The sequence below is a fragment of the Felis catus genome, chromosome B3, assembly GCF_018350175.1.
Source record: "Felis catus isolate Fca126 chromosome B3, F.catus_Fca126_mat1.0, whole genome shotgun sequence".
In the NCBI taxonomy this organism is placed as follows: Eukaryota; Metazoa; Chordata; class Mammalia; order Carnivora; family Felidae; genus Felis; species Felis catus.
In genome coordinates this window covers 37,290,486-37,314,674 of record NC_058373.1, presented here as the reverse complement: position 1 = coordinate 37,314,674, position 24,189 = coordinate 37,290,486, and the positions used below count along the sequence as shown (strand labels likewise).

The following is a 24,189-nucleotide window of genomic DNA, read 5'->3' as shown; positions in this document are numbered from 1 at the left end:
GAGTGGCTGAGGGTGGAGAGTAATGATAGAAAGTTAAGAAACACAGCTGAGGGTATTGGGTTGGAGTCTGGATAGTTGAGGCAGGTGCTAAAACCTTCAGTGAATGACAGGGATATTGTTCTAGAGCTGCACTGTCCATAACTGTTGCCACTAGTCATATGTGGCTATTGAGCATTTGAAATGTGGCTGGTCCAAATCGAGATGTGCTGGAGGTGCAAATATACAATGGATTTTGAAGACATAGTGTGAAAAGGGAGATGGAAAATAGGTCAGTAGTATTTTTTAAGTTGATTATATGTTGGAATGATAATATTTTGGGTATTTTGGATTAAGTAAAATATTAATATTACCTGTTTCTTTTACTTTTTAAAAGTATAGTTTGCAGAAAATTTAAAATTACATGTGTAGCTTGAATTTGGAGCTTATATTATATTTCTTTTGGGTAGTGATTTTCTGGAAGTATTATCACCAATAAGTAGTATGAGAATTAGAAGGGAAGTAGGAGTCTGTAGAACCCAGTATAAGATATCCTTCGGGAGGCGTGCCTGGGTGGCTCAGATTAAGTGTCTGACTTCAGCTCAGGTCATGATCTCACGGTTTGTGAGTTTGAGCCCCCAGTTGGGCTCTGTGCTGACAGCTCAGAGCCTGGAGCCTGTTTTGGATTCTGTGTCTCCCTCTCTCTCTGCCCCTCACCTGCTCAAACTCTGTCTCTCTTTTCTTCAAAAATAAACATTAAAAAAAAAAAAAAAGAATCCTTTGGGAGAGGGAGTGGATCTTTCTTTCTTTCTTTCTTTCTTTCTTTCTTTCTTTCTTTCTTTCTTTCTTTCTTTCTTATTTATTTATTTTGAGAGAGAGAGAGAGAGAGAGAGAGAGAGAGAGAGACACCAAGAGAGAGGGAGAGAGAAAATCCCAAGCAGGCTCCATGCTGTCAGCATAGAGCCCAGAGCGGGGCTCAATCTCACGAACCATGAGATTATGACCTGAGCTGAAATCAAGACTTGGACGCTTAACTGACTGAGCCACTCAGGTGCCCTCGAGTGGATGTTTCTTAGACTTTTTTTCATTGGTCCTCTGATTTTCATTGGTCCACTTCTACTGTTTTTACGCTAAGAATTTCCTTTTGTTCTCCACACCTACCTCTGCTCCCTTCCCCCCATACCTGACCTCAAGGAGTTTGCCTCATTCATGTGGGGGAGAGAAATGTCTAGAAAAACTGTAATGGAAAGCAATATAAAAGAGTAACCGTATGAGTAGTTAACAATGGATTCATAAGAGGAAGAGGTCACTTGTGCCTAAGCTTATTTCAAACTGGGCCTTAGAAGACTTTTGATAGTTGGTGATCACAGGGGGGTTATTTCAAGCAGAGGGAACAGCATGAACAAAGGTAATGAGAGAAAACACTGAGGTATGTTTTATGGAACACACAGTAGATTCATGTGTGGAGACAGATGTAAGAGAGTAATGCAAATTCAGGGAAGTTGGGGGTCAGATTGCTATCAGAATTTATCACGTTGGAATTATGAGTTTGAAACTGTACTAAGTTCTATAAAGGAAAAGGACAGAATTCTGTATGTACATGTTAACAAGAAGACCTGACATAGTTTGGGTGCTCAAGGAAGACTTCCCTGTTTCTAACCTCTGAACTACAAAATTTCCCACATCCAGGTCCTGTCACATCTTTCTTAATGTTATGCCTTTCTTTCCTTCCCAACTACCACCCTTATTATTTCGCTTTCATAGTATCATATTGGTGTTTATCAACAACCTCTAAATTGGTCTCATATCTTAATTTCCCTTTTGAATTCACTTACTCTTCAGTCAGATTGACTTTTTGATTATATGCCGTCTCTTCCCCACCCCCTCTAATTCCTGCAATTTGAACATTTTTTTTAATGTTTATTTTTGAGAGAGAGAGAGAGACCATGAGCGAGCAGGGGAAGGGCAGAGAGAGAGAGGAAGACAGAGGATCCGAAGCGGGCTCTGCACTGACAGCAGAGAGCCCGATGGGGGGGTCAAACTCAAGAACTGTGAGATCATGACCTTAGCCTAAGTCTGATGCTTAACCAACTGAGCCACCCAGGTGCCCCGACAATTTGAACAGTTTGTATATCTCCTCATTCTTTGTAGGACTAAGGCCAACATTCTTTAACCATCCAAACTAAGTAATTTATTGTTTGGATACCAGTAACATGTTGACTAGGCATTGGGCAGATTTATATAATGTCTTTATTTTAGGGAGGTAATGTGTATAATTTCTAATAAGTTTGCATTACCAAAATGGTTCTTAATACTTAAGACAGATGCCGCACTATCATTACTCATATATTTATTGACAAGGAACAAGACACAGTCTGTATAGACCGTGTATAGTTTGATAAAGAATAGATAAGTAAACAGGATTTTTCTGCATATAGTATAAGGGCTGTTGGGTTAAACTGTGGAGCATATGGGAAGGTAAATTTACTAATGTTGAGGGTTGCCTGAAGAAAGTATCCCAAAGGTAATAATGTCTAATTTGACACCTGAATGAGTTGAAGTTAGCTAGGAAAAGGTTGGAGAGGGGGAAGAATTACTTGCTGAAAGAACAGCATGTATATACAAATCCTGAATGATGGAGAGCTGGTTTAAGGGGGTTAGTGGCAGTGGCTGAGACTGGATCATCAAGTATATTTAGGCCATGCTAGGAAGTTTGGTCCCTATCTTGAGTGCAGTGGGTAATCATTGCAAGTTTTAAGCATGAGAATGACCTGATAGACATGTTTTAGAAGGATCACTAGTGTGGAGAATGATTTGAGGGTATAATATTGGAGACAGAACAGCTGAGTCTTTTGTAGACATCTAGGAAGAGATCATGGTAGTCTGAATTAAAGTGATAATAAGGACTTAGACATTTTAAGGTGGTAGGATTTGAAATGACTTGGTAAATAGACATGAGTGAAGGAGAATGTGTTGAGGAAGTTTCTGGCTTGTACAGCTGGTTAGGTGGATGGAAGGTTTGACAGAAATTTGATGTATTAGGTTTGGACATGTTGAGTTGAGTACTTGTGGGACATAAAGGTGTTTAGCAGAAGTGGATTTGGGAATTACTGAATTAGAGATGGCATTTTAAAGTCATGAGATGGATGAGGTCACCGAGGAAGACTGGTCTGAGTGAAAAGAGAGTCAAGAATACAGAGGAATTCTCAGAGTTAAGACCTGGAATAGTTTTTACAAATATCTTTTAAAACTTTAAGCCTCTTTTATGGACTGCGTTAATGTTTTTAGAAATTTTTCTTTTCTGTGATGCTTGGGTGGCTCAGTCGCTTAAGCGTCTGACTCTTTGATCTTGGCTCAAGTCATGATCTTATGGTTTGTGGGATTGAGCCCCGCATTGGGCTCTGTGCTAACAGCATGGAGACTGTGTGGGATTCTCTCTCTCCCCCTCTCTCTGCCCCTTCCCTGCTTGATCTCTCTCTCTCTCTCTCTCTCTCTCAAAACAAATAACTTAAAAAAATAGTTAAGAAAAAAGAATTTTTTTTTCCTTAGAATTTGATATAATGGACTCTTTAAAACTGTGCAATTGAAGATATTGTTTGCTGTCTAAATCTGGTTTGTGAGTTCAGTTAGCAAGAGTTCATTAGTCCAGAGTATTTTGAAAGTATATGTAAGATTGCTAGCACAGAATTCCTTAAGAAGTTTGGGAAAAGGATTAGAGATCAGTCATCATCTACATAACATTTTAACTGCATGCAGTAACATGACCATATTGATTTGACATTTGGTAAAGGTAGCTCACATGTTTTATAACTCATGTTTAGTTTTAGAGTATTAATACTACCATGACCATATAATTTATCATCCATACTGGGGCACTTTTAAGGGTGGAAGGGGATGCTTTTAATAGTTTTGTGAGAGCAACAGGCATAAAAGGGAACTCCTGGAAAATTTGAAGGTCTTATAATTTATTCTAGAATCTTCTTTTGTGAAGTGCTAAGAAATGAGATGATAATAGATTAATATATAATAATAAAGAAGGCTTTGTGGATAAGTAAATTTGCAGAATGTTAGATGCAACATTAACATTTCTGCTGGCCTTCTTAGGACCTTTTATGTGTTCAAATATGACTTGAGAAAGGAGGGCATGATGGAGAATTACAGAATCTTGAATTTCTTGAACTTGTTTTGCCATAGAACCCTATTTCTCTGAATATCTATTAATACTACGAGCCTAGTTTAGAAAATGCTGATTTAGAGTGTCCTGTTATTTAAATTGAAGCTTGATTTAAAAATAAATTTATTTATTTATTTATTTATTTATTCATTCATTCATTCATTCATTCATTTTTTGAGAGAGGGCAGGGGAGGAGCAGAGGGAGAGGGAGAGAGAGGATATTAAGCAGTGTCCATACCCAGCCTTGGAGCCCCCCATGGGGTTCGATCTCAGGACTGTGAGATCATGACCCAAGCCAAAGTCAAGAGTTGGATGCTTGACTGAACTACACAGGCACCCCTTAAAGTTCTTTTTTTTTTTTTTTTTTAATGTTTATTTATTTTAGAGAGAGAGAGAGAGAGAGAGAGAGAGACAGAGTGTGAGTTGGGGAGGGGCAGAGAGAGAGGGAGACACAGAATCTGAAGCACGCTCCAGGCTCTGAGCTGTCAGCACAGAGCCCGATGCGGGGCTCGAACTCACAGACTGTGAGATCATGAGCTGAGCCGAAGTTGGACGCTCAACCGACTGAGCCACCCAGGTGCCCCTTTTTCCTCCTATTTTTGTACTTAAAAAAATTACTCCTTCCTTGGCAGTAACTTGAACATTTTGTTGTTGTTGTTGTTGTTGTATTCTGGATATGTTAAAACGGGTACTGTTAAGAGTTTTTGACCTCAGAGATTTAGGAGTAGTTCATCTTTCTTCTCTTTAGTAAATTTCAGGAAGTGTGTAGTGTTTTTCCATGGTCCTCACCTTGAAATGTATTTTTATGTACACTAATGGAATTTCTTGAAAGAGAATATGAGCAGTTTCTTAAACTTGATTTCACTACTATAAAACTTCTGCATATAAATATTAATCATAATCTGTTCTGAAGAATGATCTGTGTAAGTTTTGCAATAAGTAGCAATTTTATTGTTAACTCTATTGTTGTGAAGTTGTTTCTCTTATCTATAACCAAAGAAATAATCAGGTGAAAGTGTTTTGTGTGGAAGGGTTGTTATAGGTTTCTGATGGGATTTTCTAAAAAAGATTTTAAGTTAATCTCTATAGCCAATGTGGGGCTTGAATTTACAACCCAGAGATCAAGAGTCACACACTCCACTGAGTGAGCCAGCCAGGCACCCCTGATGGGATTTTTAAAAACACTTAGGCAGGGGCGCCTGGGTGGCGCAGTCGGTTAAGCGTCCGACTTCATCCAGGTCATGATCTCGCGGTCCGGGAGTTCGAGCCCCGCGTCAGGCTCTGGGCTGATGGCTCAGAGCCTGGAGCCTGTTTCCGATTCTGTGTCTTCCTCTCTCTCACCCTCCCCCGTTCATGCTCTGTCTCTCTCTGTCCCAAAAATAAATAAACGTTGAAAAGAAAAATTAAAAAAAATAAATAAATAAAAACACTTAGGCAGGCTGTGATTGTAAGACCTGAACAACATTTTTCTGCAACATATTTTTTTTAAATTTTTTTAAATTTATTTTTGAGAGAGTACAAGCGGGGAGGGGTAGAGAGAGGGGTCAGAGGATCTGAAGCCACCTCTGCGCTGACAGCAGCAAGTCTGATGTGGGGCTTGAACTCCTGAACCTTGAGATTGTGACCTGAGCCGAAGTTGGACGTTCAACCAACTGAGCCACCCAGGCGCCCCCTTTTTTTTTTCTTTTTAATAATTTTCTGTAGTTTTTGAGAAATCATTACTAGGGCTTTTATTTTTTATTGTTTTTAAAGTTAGTTTATTTATTTATTTAAGTAATCTCTACACCCAATGTGGGGCTTTAACTCATGACCCCAAGATTAAGAACCTCTTCTGACTGAGCCAGCCAGGCGCCTCCTTCCCAGGCTTTTAGAACATTTGTGTACATCTTTTTCTAAGCTTATTTTTCTCTGAAAAGCAAGTCTGTAAATCAAGACTGAAAGATAACCTTAATTAAGTAGTTAAATAATTAAGGACAAGGTGTTTTGAATAATAACCTTAAGATTGGGGTATCCTGGGGAAAAATAGTCACCTGCATCCTAAGTAGTTGAGCAATGTTGTTTGTAACCTTATTGTTATCTGAAGGGGACTCTGTTAGGGTGTGCCACAGGGCTCTGTACTTGATCCTGTTATCCCAAGTTTTAAAGATGACCTTTGAATATTTAAGAGGCAAAACTCTGATTTTGTAGGTGGCGCTGGGAAGAATACGTTAGATGACAGAATCAAAGGGAGTTAGTTCATCATCATCTCCTGGGCACTTAACCAAGTGTCATGTACTATACTTAGCCTAGGTGATATGGAGATAAGTGCTTGTCCTTGAAAAGCTCAAAGTCTAGGGAAGGACAAAGACCAGAAAATCAACAATTTTAAACACCATATATGTACTGTAATAGAGGGTGAAGAGTGCATTTCCTCAGAGGGGTTTTGAAAGGCTAGAATGATGAACTGGGAAAAAAAAATGAAGTTTAATAGCACCTGATATAAAGTTATAATTTTAAATTTAAAAATTTTGTTTTAAAACATAAGGTTTAGCCTAAAAGCAGTTCCTATGAAAAAAATTGAATAAACGTTTCACTTAACTTCAAGCTTAGTACGAAACAACAATTTGATGTAGATGCAAGTTCCCCTCACTGCTGAAACAAAAACATAACACCACATCCTTCCCCTTGCCCAGATAAAACAAACCAGTCAGCTTACAAAGCAAACGCCTTATTAGGTTACATTGGTAGAAATACTGTGTTCAAAATAAGAGAGGTAGTAACACTGCTGTATTCAAGATTAAGCCATTATCTGGAAAGTTTCAATCACTTCAGAGTGTACACAGAAACAGTGGACTGCTTAAGGGCTCCAGAGAACAGTGATCAGGGTAGGATGGGGTCTAGAAACCAAGCCAGTTGAGGGAAGAGAACCCTCTAAACACAGTTAAAGAATAGACTCTGTGGAACACCAATGGGACACAATTTCAGAACGATTGGGTGGAGTTAAAGGAAAGTTTTGATTCATAGAGCTTTTGTGTAAGGAAGATCGCTTTAAGATTAGATTGTGAAGTCTTAGAAGAGTTTGAGCAGAGGCTGGGAGACCATCATTTAAGGGGGTACAGTAAAACTTCATATAATGGAGGGTTGGACAAGAAGATTCCTAAAATTTTATGTGATGTTATACTCTTAGGATTCTCCTATTTCCAAGAACATCATTTTCAAATTATCAGATAGTGTGTGTCATTATCAGTACTCTGCAACATCGCGTGGACTTTGGCATCTGACTTTTGAGTTGGGTTCCATTACTTGCTAGCTCTGTAACCTTGAGTAGGTTACACCTGTTACTCTGAAATAGTTCTCTTGATAATTTCCCTCTAGGGCTTCACCTAAATGTCTTTTCTGGGACTCAGAAGGCTATGATTTAAATACTTTTTGTTTAGTTACAGAATACATTTTTCCCCTCACATTTTGTTTTGTTCATACTTGTCTTTTCCTCCTTTTAGGTTTCTTAACATTCTCTCAGATAGAGTATATTATTTCTTTCATGGCTTCTTACCTTGTTTGAAAACTTAAATTAGATGAGATATGGTATCTTCCAATTGCAAATGCAGTGTTTTGCTTGTTTTTGGTTAGGAGAGTTTGGAAAAAATCCCCAATCTTTTATAATATGATAGAATTAAAATTTCTTCAGGTCCTGCTTATTATTTTTAAATTCTAGATTTTATTGAAAAGTGAACGATGGGGGCACCTGGCTGGCTCAGTTGGAAGAGCATGTGACTCTTGATCTCGGGGTTGTGACTTCGAGACCCATGTTGGATGCAGAGATTACTTAAAATCTTACAAAAAAAAAAACCCACAATAAAAGTGAATGATGACTGTTCTCATGATTATGTAAAGTTCTAATTGTTAAAAGATGTAGTTAGATTATTGCATGTGACCTGCAGTTTTTCTTTGCATTATTTCTTGGTCCTATCTCTTCTGTGTTGACTGTCACATTTTCTTCTTACCTTATATATAAATAATTCTTGTTGCCATATATTTTAGCTGGAAATCTTGTTAGTCTTTTTTGTTTCATTTGTCCTATAGGTGGCTACTTGGATAGCCTTAAACATTATTTTTATCACATTTTGTTGCCCCCAAATATGATTGTTTACTCTGTGTAGTCTAAATTCCTTATGTCATATAGTGCCCCCTGTCTCAATGTAACACACAATGTGCCCTGGCTGAGATTGTGGTAAGATGCTTGTATTGGTTAGTCGTTATGAGCTTAGGCTCTGGAGTCAGGTTGGGTTTGAGCTCTGTCTCCGTCACTTATTTACTGTTGGAATTCAACATTCAGTTTTCTTATCCATGCAATACGAATGATAATGGTCTGTCTCTTGGGTTCATATGAGGGTTACGTAAGTTAATCACATTTACTATAATTAGTACGTGATTGGGATATTGTAAGCTTTTAACACATACTAGGTTCATCATTTTTATTCTGCCAGCCCATGTAAATGACACTTAAAAAATTTGATTGAAAACCTTACTAACCTAGATTCACTAACTATACAGATTGTTTATATTTCCTTAACAATGGAAGAATAAGAAAGATTTCCTTTAATAGAGTTATACAGTTATAGAATTTTGATATTTTAAGGAACGTTTGAGAACCTCTAGTTAATCTCTCATGTTTTGAAGTGAGAAAACAGACCCTGTGAAAGATTGCGATTCAGTAAATTAGTGGTCAAGTTGGTACTGGAATCCAAGCTCTGTGTATACTAGTACCATATTATATTATACATGTACCTAGCACATAGTAGGTGTGTAGTAACTTTTGAGAATCGAATTAATATAATGATTATGTGTTTCTGTTTCTGAAGACTAGCTTATCTCTGTGTATTCGTTGTTCCTGTATTCCCGTTTTCTTCATACTCATTTAGGGGCTGTGCGTTGATCCAAAAAGCATTTATTGAACATCTGTGGGCAGAACAGCCTTTTACTTAAATAAAAGTCATGTTTTCCTACCTCTGCATAAGAAGTTTGGCAATGTGTTAGAATTTCACACTCTAAACTTTGTTTTTTATTAGAAAAAATATTTCATCCAAGTTTTAAAATGTTCTGAGTTAGGTTTGTTATTTTTAGTATCCAAGTTCTCATCTGGAAGGAGCCTTTTGAAGGACACGTCCTTATGTTTCATGAAATGTGATAGAACATAAATGAGGATGATTTTCAAATTATCTATCAAAAATCCAAAGCCATGGTACACCGATTGAACAGTGCTAGGTTTATGCTTAAAGGAGAATGGGATCTCCATATTTTGTCATTATGTGGGACTAACTGCAGCCTGTATGATGGAATAAAGACTAGAAGAAGAGGAAGATCAACTGGAGGAGTAGGCCCTAGAGGTCACTTTTTAGTTATCTTATATTGAGAAATAAATACAGTGTGAGAAATTGGGTGGAACAAGATTATGGAGATAATTAGCCTGATTTGTTGCCTTAGTAGAAACTGTCTAACTAGGTTTTCTGGTTGAACTGGGCATTGCTGGCCAATTACTACTGCTTATTAACCATTTCAGATGGAGAGGATTAGAAATGATGTAGAAATCATTTTCAGTAGATGAAGCATCTGACTTTAAAAATAATGAATAAAATAATTGTGTTGTACTGTACAAACTTTTTAATGTATACAGTTTTAGAATTATTGATGATTGCTGTTGTGGAGAGAAAGCAAAAGTATGGGGCGGGGGAAGAAAGCAAAGGCATAAATGAAATATTATGACACTGTTAAATGCCTAATTTGTCTGTGTTCAGAATTCAGTTTGGTTTACTATTGGTTGTTATTTGATACCAGATAAAGATTCATAATATAGTCTGCTTTATTATGATTAATCCTGTAGACTACTTGCAGTAGGATGTGTGAATGAAAGTAATTATGTTGTTCAATGGGAGGTACCTAATTCTTATTCACAATTTAGGGGTGACCTTTAATAATATAAGGTCATGACTAATGAGACAATAATCCTGGCACTTTTTATTTAATAGCAAAAAGCAGTACTTGTTGATATTGCTTGAATATTATTTTGTATTTGGTCCCTGCCTTTATAGTTGGCATAGTGTGTTCTCTCTCTCTCTCTCTCTCTCTCTCTCTCTCTCTCTCTCTCTCTCACACACACACACACACACACACACACACACGTGTGTGTGTGTGTGTGTGTGTGTGTGTGTGTATAAAATTTTACATATCTGAAAGGAGATTCAGTTGAAATGTCTTCTTTTTGAAAGGTGAAGACCTCCCCCTCCCCTCTCCCCATTGTCCTGAGAGCACTGGAAGCCAATCTTATACTGCCAAAGCAGAACACTAGAGGATTCCTCTCTGTCAAAAGTGATCAGACCAAAGGAAAAAAGGAATCCTCAAAATAGCCAAGTTCCTGCCTGATCATCCTAGAATGAAGTACCCCAGTCTGCTCACTCAGATCATCTGATCATGTTTTTAGTATCTTACTTTCAGATACAAATGTAAACCAGTGATCCTCTGTCATTTGAGGAAACTGTCAGGCATGAAAGGCAGGTACCAAAGCAGATAGCAGAAAAGAACCCAGAGGTTACAGAGACCACACAGACAGCAGAAGAAAACAACAATGTCATATATCCAATTTATTTATATCGTCAGAGAGAAAACAAGATACTACATTCATGAAAACTAAGAACAAGACGTAGGGGGAAAAGAAAAGAAAAAAGGCATGCAACAGAGCAGAGCTCATGGGAATGAAAATTTTAATAGGAGTGTTAGAAGATCAAGTTGAGGAAATCTCTCAGGAAATAGAGCTAAATGGAAGAGATGTAAAATGCAAGAGAAAAAAGAAAATAAAGACAAGTTAGAGAATTGGCCTAGGAAGACTGGTACCTAAATAATAGGCATACAAGAAAAGGACTAGAAAAAAGACAAAGTAAGAAAACCTCCCAGAATGGAAGGACATGCCTCTCTAAATTTAAAATACTCAGCAATTACCAGTTCATACAATTAGCGCAAAAACAAAAGCCCTACCAAAAAACCCAACCCAACACTAAGACCCAACACTGTAAAATTGCAGAGCATGTAGAAAGAAGCTTCTATAAGCTTCCTGAGGGGGATATACGGGTGACTATGAAGGATTGGAGATCAGGGTGATGCCAGGCTTCTTAACAGCAACACTCAAAGCCAGAACACTTTGAGGAAAGGCTGTTAAAATTTTGACAGAACCTGTTTTCCTGTCTAGAATTCTATACTAAGCCAAGCTCACTTATTAATTATGGATAAATGAAGATATTTTTGGACAATGCAAAGAATAAAAAACTGTAGCTTCCAGTTCCTTCTCTGGAATCTAGTGGAGGAAATACTCTACTCAAAAAAGAAAACGAAGAGAAAAAAGTGGGATCCAATATGGAAGAGAGACAAGGGAAATCCCCAAGATATGTTGAAGGGAAATTCTGTGACCACAGTTGTGTCCCAGGTCTAGAGAGTAAGCAGTCCAAATTGGAACCTGGTGAAGGGCTACAGAAGGTATATATTTAAGAAAGAAATTAAAACAGGTTTACCTGATGTATTTGAGTACGTTAGTAGGAAAGTTATACTTTTAGCAGTTTACAGATGAATTAGCAGTAATTACCTAGAAAACTAAGCAAATACAAAAATGGTGCAGTTATTAACTAAGGAAAGCCAGGTCATACAAAAAAGGAAGAGCAATCCTGATGTACTTTGCTCAACTGTGAATATCATTTACAACCATAGTATAATGTAAACAACAGTTGATTCAACCAAAAATTATGATGGGAACTTGGGGATAGAGATGTCATAGCGCTAAACCATTATTGTTTATAATAAGTCATTTTTTTCTCGAAGGAAAAATTTTAACACATAAACCTGTTATATAGAATATAGTGAAAAATGCCAGAAGAAATTGCCAAAAAGCCTTGAAAGAGGTTGCCCCAGGGATGTGAAAAATAGGAGCCGGGCAAGGGACATCTGTTTTCTCTCTCTTTGCACTATTTGACTTTTTAAACTGTGTGCATATGCCTGTTTAATTAAAAAACTTAATTTTTTTATTTAAAGAAAATTTTTTAAAAGTTTATTTTTGAGAGAGACAGAGGGTAAGCAGGGGAGGGGCAGAGAGAGAGGGAGACACAGAATCTGAAGCAGGCTCCAGGCTCTGAGCTGTCGCCTGACACAGGGCTCAAACTCACAGACCGTGAGATCATGACCTGAGCCGAAGAAGGACGCTTAACTGACTGAGCCACACAGGCACCCCAAAAATTAATTTTAAAAAGATGCCCCTCACAGAATGCTCTGTGTTCAGAGTATGTACATTTCTCAGGCATTCTGAATTTCCTAGGGTTCTGACAGCTTTATCATTTGGGGATGTAGAGTCAGCAGCATGCTATTTGAGGAGGTAATGATTTCTAGTAGTAGCAGTGGTTGATGTTATCCTCAGTTATAAATATTCATTTTGTTGTAGTGCTAACAAATGGAGATTTTTAAACACATGACAGATTAAAATATATTGCATTTCAACATCTCAGATGTAAGTGTTTAGTTTTCCTCTGTGTTGTCAACACTTTACATTGTGAATTGACTGCTCCATGCTTCTCTGAAGCTTTTTGTTGAGTGATGCTTCAGATGTTTGTGTTTCCGGCCCCCCTTTTATTTAGTTTTTAAAAATACTGCACGCTGGGGCACCTGGGTGGCTCAGTCAGTTAAGTGTCTGACTTCGGCTCAGGTTATGGTCTTGTGGTTCACGAGTTTGAGCCCCATGTGAGTTTGAGCCCCATGTCGGGCTCTGTGCTGACAGCTAAGAGCCTGGAGTCTGCTTCCGATTTTGTGTCTTCCTCCCTCCCCCCACCCCTCTGTCTCTCTCTGCCCCTTCCCCTCCCCGACTTGTGCTCTCTCCATCTCTCTCAAGAATAAATAAATATTTTTTAAAAATTCTGTATGCTTACTACAGTCCTTAAGAGCGTGCAGAAGCTGCTCCAATAACAGCAATGGATAGCACCCTATCTTTCACTAAACCTGATTTTAAGGTGCAATGGTTCATTTGAATCCAGATGCATTCTTTTCTTATCCGAACCACCAATTCTTTTAAGCCAAATATTGATGCTTGAAATGGAGATTAGATGTTAAGTCAATTAGTCTTTTAAAAGGTTTTTCTCTTTCCTAATTGAAAAGCTCGTGGTTTGTTTCCTCTAAAAGATGGTATAGTATAAGAGCACAACATTTGGAGTAGGTGTATAGTATTCAGCAACTTTCTTAACCTGCCTAGGTCTCAGTTTTCCTTTTTTTTTTTTTTTATGTTTATTATTTATTTTGAGAGAGAGAGGGAGAGAAAATCCCAAGCAGGCTCTGCACTGTCAGCACAGATCCCAGTGCCATGTTTGAACCCATGAACATGAGATCATGACCTGAGCTGACATCAAGAGTCAGACGCTTAACCAACTGAGCCACCCAGATGCCCCCAGTTGTTTCATTTGTAAAGTAAGGACAGTACCTCATTAATTGTGATGATTAATTACACATCCTGTAAGAACAAAAAAATTATACTTCTGTCATCAGCCTTTTTCTTTTGACCATCAAGCAAGAGATTTTATTTTATGTGAATTGTCAATATGTCCTTCCATATAAATAAAATGATAATACATCTGTGGTGCATTTAAATCCTTATACCCAAAGAGTAAGGACAAAAACTGTCATCAGTGAAAAGTTTGTGATAATCACTGAATTTCAGGTTTGTTTGTGTTTGACCTAGGAGAATGGAATTGAAGTAGAAAGGCATTATTCTCTTTGTAAAATGTTTACTACTGTCTCTGTAAAATGAAGTGTACGTTTGACTAATGCCAACCTAAATTTATTTTTAACTGATAATCTTTGAAGCATAATTTCTGTTATTTCTCCAAAAGCAGAAGCTTACTTATTAATGTAGTGCTTTTCAGTTGAAGTCCCAGTTCCTTTTAAAATAAGTCATAAGAATCTTTAAAACTGTTTTGTACTCTTAGGACAATTTGGATAGTAGAAAGAAATCGGTATCTAGCTGACATTATAGTAAGTATTTAACTTCTGTTCGTATCTAAAAAAGAGGAACATTTAGAGGATTTGGGGTAGAATTTGTTTTTAAGGCTTGTAGTATTTCTTTGCATGCCTTGTATAGAACATAAAAGTTTGGGAGTTGATTTGCATTTATGTTATAGTTACATGTATAACTTATTGTTGTAGGTTCCACCCCTGTTCTTTCTTTTGGTGTGATTTTCTTATTTATTTTGTTCTTTCATTCATTCATTTATTCATTGTCCAGGCATTTGATGAGTTTCTACTGTTGTCAGGCTGAGGTAACATTGGCTTGTGCCCTGGAGGACCCCAAAGTGGTCATGGAGTCACTTGTACAAATAGAAAATTGTAATAAAGCAAGACAAGTGCTAGTAAAGATATGAAAAGTGGCCAATAAAAGTAGTGAGAAAAGAATCACTAATAATATTGCCAGGCCCAATGGACTAAGGCTGACAAAAGCTAGAATTTGAAGACACAGTATTTTTCAGGCCAGAGAATGTTTAATTACCAACTATATTGGATCTAAAGCTCTTTATACTGTTTTCTCACTATTTGGATTTTTTATTTAATTATTTTGCACTCTCTAAACAGCTTCAAGAGGATTGGCTGGGGTAGAATGTCCTCTCAGGGAGTGGCGGTGAATTAGGAAAGGCAGGTTATCTTTTGTGAATTGGTAATTGGTATGGGGTGAGGGGATAAAACAGTTGGGGAAAATAGCTGGTGATAAGCTTACTTGTGTCTTCCACCCTAACACCTCCCTGTCAGTGGTGGTAAAGTCAGGATTCTGCTGTTAATACTATATGATCTTGGGTAAGCCATTTCTTCTCTTTGGATTCCTTTTTTTTTTTTTTTCCACTTTAAAATGAGAGGAGTGGTATAGATGGGAATTTCCTGTTGGTAGTCTCTTAGTAATTGGTGGAAAAGAAGAAATATTGACCAAACAATTTTGGAAACCAAGAGCCTTACACATTATGGCATGTGGATTGAATTCCTAGACTTTTTAGCCTGGGCTTGCCAGTGGAGTGAGTCAGTTTCCAGCTCTGTCCTTTCCTAATGGTGTAGTGGAAAGAATGGGGGTTAGAATCATACATAACTGTGTTTGAATCCTGACTGCTACTTAGTAGCTATGTGGCCTTAGGTAAGTTATTTAACCTTTCTTAACTACATAGTTTCTTCATGTGTAAAGAAGGAGCGGAATAACACCCTGTGGAGATAATAAAGATTTAGTGACAACGATATGATATGAAAATATTGATACGAAAATCTGATATGAAAATATCGAATATATCTGGTCAATAATGGGTCAGAAAGGGTATATAGTTTTTAAGTCCTACAAATTCCAAGCTCCGCATAGAAGGTAATACCTGATAGTATGTTATTTATACCCTGCTGCGTGCATCTGGTGTTTGAAGTGGGCTGTGTATGTGTTTCGTTTATAGTTATGTAATTTCACCCCAAGAAAATAAATGTTCTTGAGGGCTCATCATTATATTTTGCCATCCACATAGCACTCAGCACTCTCCTGGAGACTCAGTAAGTGCTTGGTGAATAGCTGACAGTTGAATCAACACAGTGGACTGAGGTTAGGTGTGGTTCTACCTGGTGAATACTTCATCTTACATCTTTCATAACCCTGGGTAGAAGTTGTTGAATTTATGAGTATTAATTTAAAATTTCTTTGATTACTTATTTTAAGTTTGAAATAGCTAGAATTGACTATAAATGAGCTGGCCTATAAGCAAGCCATAAGGAGAAAGGGTTATAATAAAATATTGTTTAATATTGTAAGTTATACTATTGGAATACTAACATTTCACATTTTGTTTTGTCTCGAAGCAAATGGTTATGAGCCTTAGAGTTTCTGAACTCCAAGTACTGTTGGGCTACGCTGGGAGAAACAAGCACGGACGCAAACACGAACTTCTCACAAAAGCCCTGCATTTGCTAAAGGCTGGCTGCAGTCCTGCTGTACAAATGAAAATTAAAGAACTCTATAGGCGGAGGTTCCCCCAGAAAATCATGACGCCCGCGGACTTGTCCATCCCCAGTGTCCATTCAAGTCCTATGCCAGCAACTTTGTCTCCATCTACCATTCCACAACTCACTTATGATGGTCACCCTGCATCATCGCCGTTACTCCCTGTTTCTCTTCTGGGACCTAAACATGAACTGGAACTCCCACATCTTACATCAGCCCTTCACCCAGTACATCCGGATATAAAACTTCAAAAATTACCATTTTATGATTTACTGGATGAACTGATAAAACCCACCAGTCTAGGTAAGATTATTCTATGATGGTTATTTGGTTACTTGGGACAGAGGTGGGGAGACACATTTTCATTTTAGAGTGTTAATTTGACTCAGTTTATTATTCATCATGAAATTTTCCTTTGGTAGTAGCATTCAGATTACAATAAGGATCTTTCAGTTTTAGACAGAATCAGATACATAAAAGTTATCTTTCAGGCAAAGAAAAAAAGTATAGTCAAGTTTCCAAGAATATAAACTTTTAAAGTGTAATATTTTAGGGGCACCTGGGTGGCTCAGTCAGTTAGGCGGCCGACTTCAGTTCAGGTCATGATCTCGCCGTCTGTGGGTTCGAGCCCCATGTTGGGCTCTGTGCTGACAGCTCGGAGCCTGGAGCCTGCTTCAGATTCTGTGTCTCCCTCTCTCTCTGCCCCTCCCCTGCTCACACTCTGTCTCTCAATAATAAATAAATGTTAAAAAAATTTTTTATGCGTAATATTTTAGATTGTTGATTAATATTTTGCAATAATCCTTACAAATTAAAAAAATAAAACCTAATAATTTCTACCAGCCTCTAAATTCAGTTTTTAATTTTCAGGGTTGATGACATCTAAAACAAATGATTGACTAGTTTTGATTATTTAAATGAGTAAATGGTTTTAATTATTATAAAAGGAAAATTCAGCTTTGATGTGTAGTATTTTAATTTCAGCTGACTTTTTCAAGTGGATGTGTGTGCTTTGCAGGTGTGCACATGATCATGCTTTTATAATATGAATACTTGAAATTTTATTTACTGTGTTTTTATCATTATTTGATTAATGGATAGCATTTTAATAGGATTCAGTGTGTATTAGTCACTTTATTGCTCCAGTACTACCATAGTTCATTTAATGCAGAATAAAACTGACTCTTTTGTGATCTCTAATACCTTTGTTGTAATATATTTAAAATACCAGATGTGCAGGTGCTGGTTTATTGTTATAAATTAGTGGTAGAGAAGCTGTGGCCGGCAAGACAAATCCTGTGGCCTGTTTTTTGTGGACCTAATAAGCTAACAGTGTTTTGTGTGTGTGTGTGTGTGTGTGTGTGTGTGTGTGTGTGTGTGTGTGTGTTCATTCTCAAAGGCTTGTAAAAAAAAAAAACAAAACAAAAGCAAAGAATAATATGCAACAGACACTATGTTCGTCTGCAAAACCTAAACTATTTATTGTCTGACCTTTACAGAAAAAGTTTGCTGACCCCTGTTACAAATCATTAAACATTTCAGTTAGGGGGATTGGTTAGTGTTGAATTTTGAGAACATACTCGAATTCATTGAATTGGGAAATGTTTGTCTTTAATTATATTTAGCAGAATTTACCTGAATAAATTCAGTTTATAGGAGTCATTTTCAAACAACATGAATTTTGTATCACATTATTTTTTAAAAATAGCTATTGCAGGGCAACCTAACACTTGTCAAAAACCTGTATGCTTATAAAATGTACACATGCTCATTATAAAAAATGAAAGTGCCAGAGTCCCTTCCTCATTAGTAGTTTGTGTATGCATATATAAACAAATTACGTTTTTTGTTTTTCAAGAAGGAATCCTATTATACATCGTATTCTGTGACTTGCCTTTTTCCCCTTACTATAGACATTTCTCCTTGTCTGTGTTAATAATTGAAGTCCATACACATATAGACACACACCACACACACACACACACACACGCACGCACACATTCTAGCTCATTTCTTATTAAAAAACTGTGTACTATTCTGTGATTTAAATGAGTTCTCTAGTAAAAGACAAGTTTTTCTAGTTTTTTGCTGCCAAAAACTGTGCTGCAGTGAACATCATCTGAAATTTAAAAGGAAAAACTGTTGGTGGCTTTGATTTGATTTGATTCCCAGTTCTCAAATTCTCTTCTGGTCTTAATTACTGTATCTTGCTGTTTTCATTTTCAGTAATATACATTTCAAGTACCAGTGTGAATAGATTATATTTACATATGTATCTTAATTTTGTTATAAAGAGTAGGAATGCAAACTGGACACACATTATACTTATTTTGGATAATAGTTTAAATCAATTAAATAAGTTAAATTAGAATTGAGAGAATTATTTTTATTTTACTGAAGTACTTTGCTTGAATATATTTGTTAAGTATTAATTTCTAATTGTCTACACTGATGGTCTTTTCATGCCTTTTTAGCTTAACCTAATATATCATAATTTATATTTTGTATCGTATTGCTTTAATACTTCACGATACTTTTATCCTTATGAACTTTTCAATGTACCTGATTTTCCTCTAAAAAGATACTAAAAACAGATAGTTCATAAGAAATTATGTTCTTAAAAGCTGCAGTTTTCGATCTCTTTCTATAATGCTTTCCCCCCAGTGGCTGTTTTTAAAGAATAGGCAGTAAGTTTTAAATAATTTTTCCATCTTTACTCTTTATGTGAAAATTTATAGACTGCTTCAATGGGTGTGTTTGTGTGATAATTTAAAAACAATTCCATAAAAATTTTCCCTTCTTGATAACCAGTAAGTAAACCCTTGCATTTACAAAATTCACTAGATTGAAATACTGAAGGATTTACCATGAGACTTACTTAATTGGGCATTCTTTGTATTGTCAGTTCTCATTATTTGCACATTCTATCTTTGTGAATGTCTACTATCTCAAATTTATTTGTAATTCCAAAATCACATAATAATTGCATGGTCATTTTAGACACGTGCAGAGTGGTAAAAAAAAAGTTGAGTCTTCTGACTCACACTTTCACACCTGTGGTTGAACAAGGTGACTCTCGAGGCCTTCTTGTTTTCAGCTTTCGTACTGTAAGTGTCCTCTTCTATGCTCTATTTAGTGCCGTGGTTTTTGCATTTTTGTGCTTTTTATTGGTGATTTCAGTTTTAAATAGCCCCCAACTATAGTGCTGAAGCTCTGTCTAGTGTTCCTAAATGCAAAAGGCTGTGATATGCCTCATGGAGAAAAAAATATATGCATTCAGTTTTGTTCAGGCATTAGGTAGTGCTGTTGGCGGTGAGGTCGATGTTAATGAATCACCAATATATATTAAGTAAGGTGTCCTTAAACAGAAACACAGCCTAAAACAAGGTTACAATAGTGATCGGTGGATGAAGATGGAATCAGAGGCTTGCAGGAACTTAGTCCTATGTATTCCCTAAACCTGAATACTGGTTCAGTATTCACTAATTCATTGTTTGTGGTGACTTGTAGAACAATTACCACAAGTAACAAAAATTGATTGTGTATTTAAAGTATAATTTAATTTGAATACTAGTTTTTATTGAATAAATCCATTGTTTATGGTATACATACAAAATGAATAGGTGTTATAGAATTGCTTGGTGGTGTATAAATAGATTTCTAATTTCTCATTGCTATCATAGAATTAAAATAAAAGCCATTATTTTGGTTATGCATAAAGCAGTCTCACCAGAAAATAATTTGTGGAGGTTTATTGATTCAGTAAATATTCAAGGGAGGGAATGCTCAGTGAATCTGAAAAAGATTTATTGAAAAAAGGTTTTGAGTAATTTGCAGAGTTTAAGGTGAATGTATTTTAAAGCTCTATTTTGTAAAAAGTGGAATAGAAGAAGGGCGCCTGGGTGGTTCAGGCAGTTGAGCTTCCAACTCTTGATTGCAGCTCAGGTCATGAACCCATAGTTTGTGGGATCGAGCCCTGAGTTGGGCTCTGGGCTGACAATGTAGAGCCTGCTTGGAATTCTCTCTCTCTGCCCCTCCCCAGCTTGTGCTCGCTCTCTCTCTCTCTCTCTCTCTCTCTCTTAAAATAAGTAAATATGGGGTGCCTGGGTGGCTCATTCGGTTAAGCGTCCAACTTTGACTCAGGTCATGATCTCGCAGTTTGTGAGTTTGAGCCTTGCCATTGGGCTCTGCGCTGGTGGTGCAGAGACTGCTTGAGATTCTCTCTCTCTGCCCCTTTCCCTCTTGCATTCTCTCTGTCTCAAATAAATACATAAGAAAACAAACAAAACTTAGGGAAAAAACTTCAAAAAAAATTTAAAACCCCAAAAACAGAATAAAAGAAAATAATCAAGAAGATTCTTCAATGTTATTAAAGACTGTTTCTTCATTTAATGAAGTAACCACTTCACTTCATCACAGAATTTAGTTTTCTTTTTTCTTTCTTTTTTTTTTTTTTTTTTTTTGGAGTACACACCAGCCTAGCGAGGAGCCCAACATGGGTCTTGAACTCATATGACCCTGAGATCAACAATCAGATGCTTAACCCACTGAGCCACCCAGGTGCCCCACAGAATTCAGTTTTATAAAGGGCTTTTTTGCCACTAGGTCATTTCTGAAAAGTTAAATGTCTCTGGTATTCTCTTTGTTTCTAAACATATACATTTAAAATCATTATAGGCTCATTAGAGTTTAGTTTTGACCTGTAGCCAGCTAGTTTATAACAATTATCACTTGAGACAATCACAATGTGACAAGTAAATTTAATTTTTCATTTCCTCCCCTCCTTTTGACCTTAGTTCTTAGATTTTAAACAGATTCTAAGATGTTCTGAATACAACTTGAATGGTTTTCTGCATGATTTATGTTTCTAGCTAAAATCACAATAGTTTTGGTATCCCCAATTTTATTAGGTAATTGTTATCCACTCTTAAACTCATTTTGTTATTATTTCTTTAACAATGAGTAATTTTAAGGTCTTCATTCATTTTGGAAACACACATTAAAGAGAATTCTTTTCATTGTCCATAGTTAACTAGAAGAATTGGGAGATGAAGGGGTTGATTTATTTTTTTTGCCTATCATATTAAAATCTTGTTTGTAAGAGGCCTATTTTACATGCTTTTTTTTTTCAATATATGAAATTTATTGTCAAATTGGTTTCCATACAACACCCAGTGCTCATCCCAAAAGGTGCCCTCCTCAATACCCATCACCCACCCTCCCCTCCCTCCCACCCCCCATCAAACCTCAGTTTGTTCTCAGTTTTTAAGAGTCTTATGCTTTGGCTCTCTCCCTCTCTAACCTCTTTTTTTTTTTTTTTTTTTTTCCTTCCCCTCCCCCATGGGTTTCTGTTAAGTTTCTCAGGATCCACATAAGAGTGAAAACATATGGTATCTGTCTTTCTCTGTATGGCTTATTTCACTTAGCATCACACTCTCCAGTTCCATCCACGTTGCTACAAAGGGCCATATTTCGTTCTTTCTCATTGCCATGTAGTACTCCATTGTGTATATAAACCACAATTTCTTTATCCATTCATCAGTTGATGGACATTTAGGCTCTTTCCATAATTTGGCTATTGTTGAGAGTGCTGCTATAAACATTGGGGTACAAGTGCCCCTATGCATCAGCACTCCTGTATCCCTTGGGTAAATTCCTAGCAGTGCTATTGCTGGGTCATAGGGTAGGTCTATTTTTAATTTTCTGAGGAACCTCCACCCTGTTTTCCAGAGTGGCTGCACCAATTTGCATTCCCACCAACAGTGCAAGAGGGTTCCCGTTCCTCCACATCCTCTCCAGCATCTATAGTCTCCTGATTTGTTCATTTTGACTGGCATGAGGTGATATCTGAGTGTGGTTTTGATTTGTATTTCCCTGATAAGGAGCGACGTTGAGCATCTTTTCATGTGCCTGTTGGCCATCCGGATGTCTTCTTTAGAGAAGTGTCTATTCATGTTTTCTGCCCATTTCTTCACTGGGTTATTTGTTTTTCGGATGTGGAGTTTGGTGAGCTCTTTATAGATTTTGGATACTAGCCCTTTGTCTGATATGTCATTTGCAAATATCTTTTCCTATTCCGTTGGTTGCCTTTTAGTTTTGTTGGTTGTTTCCTTTGCTGTGCAGAAGCTTTTTATCTTCATAAGGTCCCAGTAATTCATTTTTGCTTTTAATTCCCCTGCCTTTGGGGATGTGTCGAGTAAGAGATTGCTACGGCTGAGGTCAGAGAGGTCTTTTCCTGCTTTCTCCTCTAGGGTTTTGCTGGTTTCCTGTCTCATATTTAGGTCCTTTATCCATTTTGAGTTTATTTTTGTGAATGGTGTGAGAAAGTGGTCTAGTTTCAACCTTCTGCATGTTGCTGTCCAGTTCTCTCAGCACCATTTGTTAAAGAGACTCTCTTTTTTCCTTTGGATGTTCTTTCCTGCTTTGTCAAAGATGAGTTGGCCATACGTTTGTGGGTCTAGTTCTGGGTTTTCTCTTCTGTTCCATTGACCTATGTGTCTGTTTTTGTGCCAATCCCATGCTGTCTTGATGATGACAGCTTTGTAGTAGAGGCTAAAGTCTGGGATTGTGATGCCTCCTGCTTTGGTCTTCTTCGAAATTACTTTGGCTATTTGGGGCCTTTTGTGGTTCCATATGAATTTTAGGATTGCTTGTTCTAGTTTCGAGAAGAATGCTGGTGCAATTTTGATTGGGATTGCATTGAATGTGTAGATAGCTCTGGGTAGTATTGACATTTTGACAATATTTATTCTTCCAATCCATGAGCAGGGAATGTTTTTCCATTTCTTTGTATCTTCTTCAATTACCTTCGTAAGCCTTCTATAGTTTTCAGCATATAGATCTTTTACATCTTTGGTTAGATTTATTCCTAGGTATTTTATGCTTCTTGGTGCAATTGTGAATGGGACCAGTTTCTTTATTTGTCTTTCTGTTGCTTCATTGTTAGTGTATAAGAATGCAACTGATTTCTGTACATTGATTTTGTATCCTGCAACTTTGCTGAATTCATGTATCAGTTCTAGTAGACTTTTGGTGGAGTCTATCGGATTTTCCATGTATAGTATCATTTTACATGCTTTTTAAAACCTTTTTCATTAATCTAAGATTTCTCCCTATATATATCTATTCCTTCCCCCATCCAGAATTGATTTCACTTTTTTTTCATGTTCTTATAACATTTTGTTGTTAGTGCCTCAAAATGGTAAGGGTTCTGCTGTATTCATCTTGTATATATTCCTGTAATAGCTATCTATGACTTTGTTACATGGCAGTTGTTCAGTAAACATTTATTAGCTCTCCAATTTATTTAAATACAATAGAGTCTTTTACTTCACTCTGATTCAGTGAATTTTGATCATTTTACCATCTGAATACAACTGAGGCATACCACATTATCATAAACAGTGGTTTGATAAGGATGGGAAATAGAGTTAGGGAGAAGAGAGGTGTCCTTCCTTTTATTATTTCTACTTCCACTCTGAACTCTATAGTTAATTGATGATTTGGATATTTAATATGCTCTATACACCCTCCCGCCCCCCAATTATAAAAGATATAACATGTTTTATATAGAATCCATAGAGAACACTTACTTTAGAGAGAAATTTAAAAATACTTCTATTGTGTTCTGGTCAGTCATTGTCTTGTGTGTGTTTGTGTTTCTTTTCTTTCTTTCTTTTTTTTTTTTTTTAAGGTTTATTTATTTTTTGAGAGAGAGATGGAAAGAGTGCAAGCTGGGGAGGGGCAGAGAGAGAGTGAGAGAGAGGATCCCAAGCAGGCTCCACACAGTCAGTGCAGAGCTTGATGCGGGGCTCGAACTTACTCACTGAACCGTGAGGTCATGATCTGAGCCAAAATCAAGAGTTGGACGCTTAACCAAGTAAGCCACCCAGGTGCCCCGCCCCCCCCCCCTTTTTAAGTTTTATTTATTTAAGTAATCTTTATGCCCAACATGGGTCTCAAACTCATGACCCCAAGATCGAGAGTCACACGCTCTTACAACTGAGCCAGACAGGCACCCCTTGTT

At 37.0% G+C, this 24,189-nt stretch overlaps 1 protein-coding gene across 9 annotated transcripts in view; it reads left to right on the top strand.

Annotated features, from left to right (window-relative positions):
- PIAS1 (protein inhibitor of activated STAT 1) overlaps positions 1-24,189 on the top strand; it is a 129,690-nt gene that overhangs the window by 21,046 nt on the left and 84,455 nt on the right. For 5 of the 9 annotated variants that reach the window (XM_003987009.5, XM_023255139.2, XM_023255137.2 and 2 more), the window contains exon 2: positions 16,022-16,466. In XM_003987009.5, the coding sequence (XP_003987058.2) occupies positions 16,022-16,466 (445 nt within the window). Of the gene's footprint in view, positions 1-10,483; positions 11,654-16,021; positions 16,467-24,189 lie in introns of those variants that run through there. The other 4 variants (XM_045059121.1, XM_045059120.1, XM_045059119.1 and 1 more) reach the window with 4 other exon arrangements.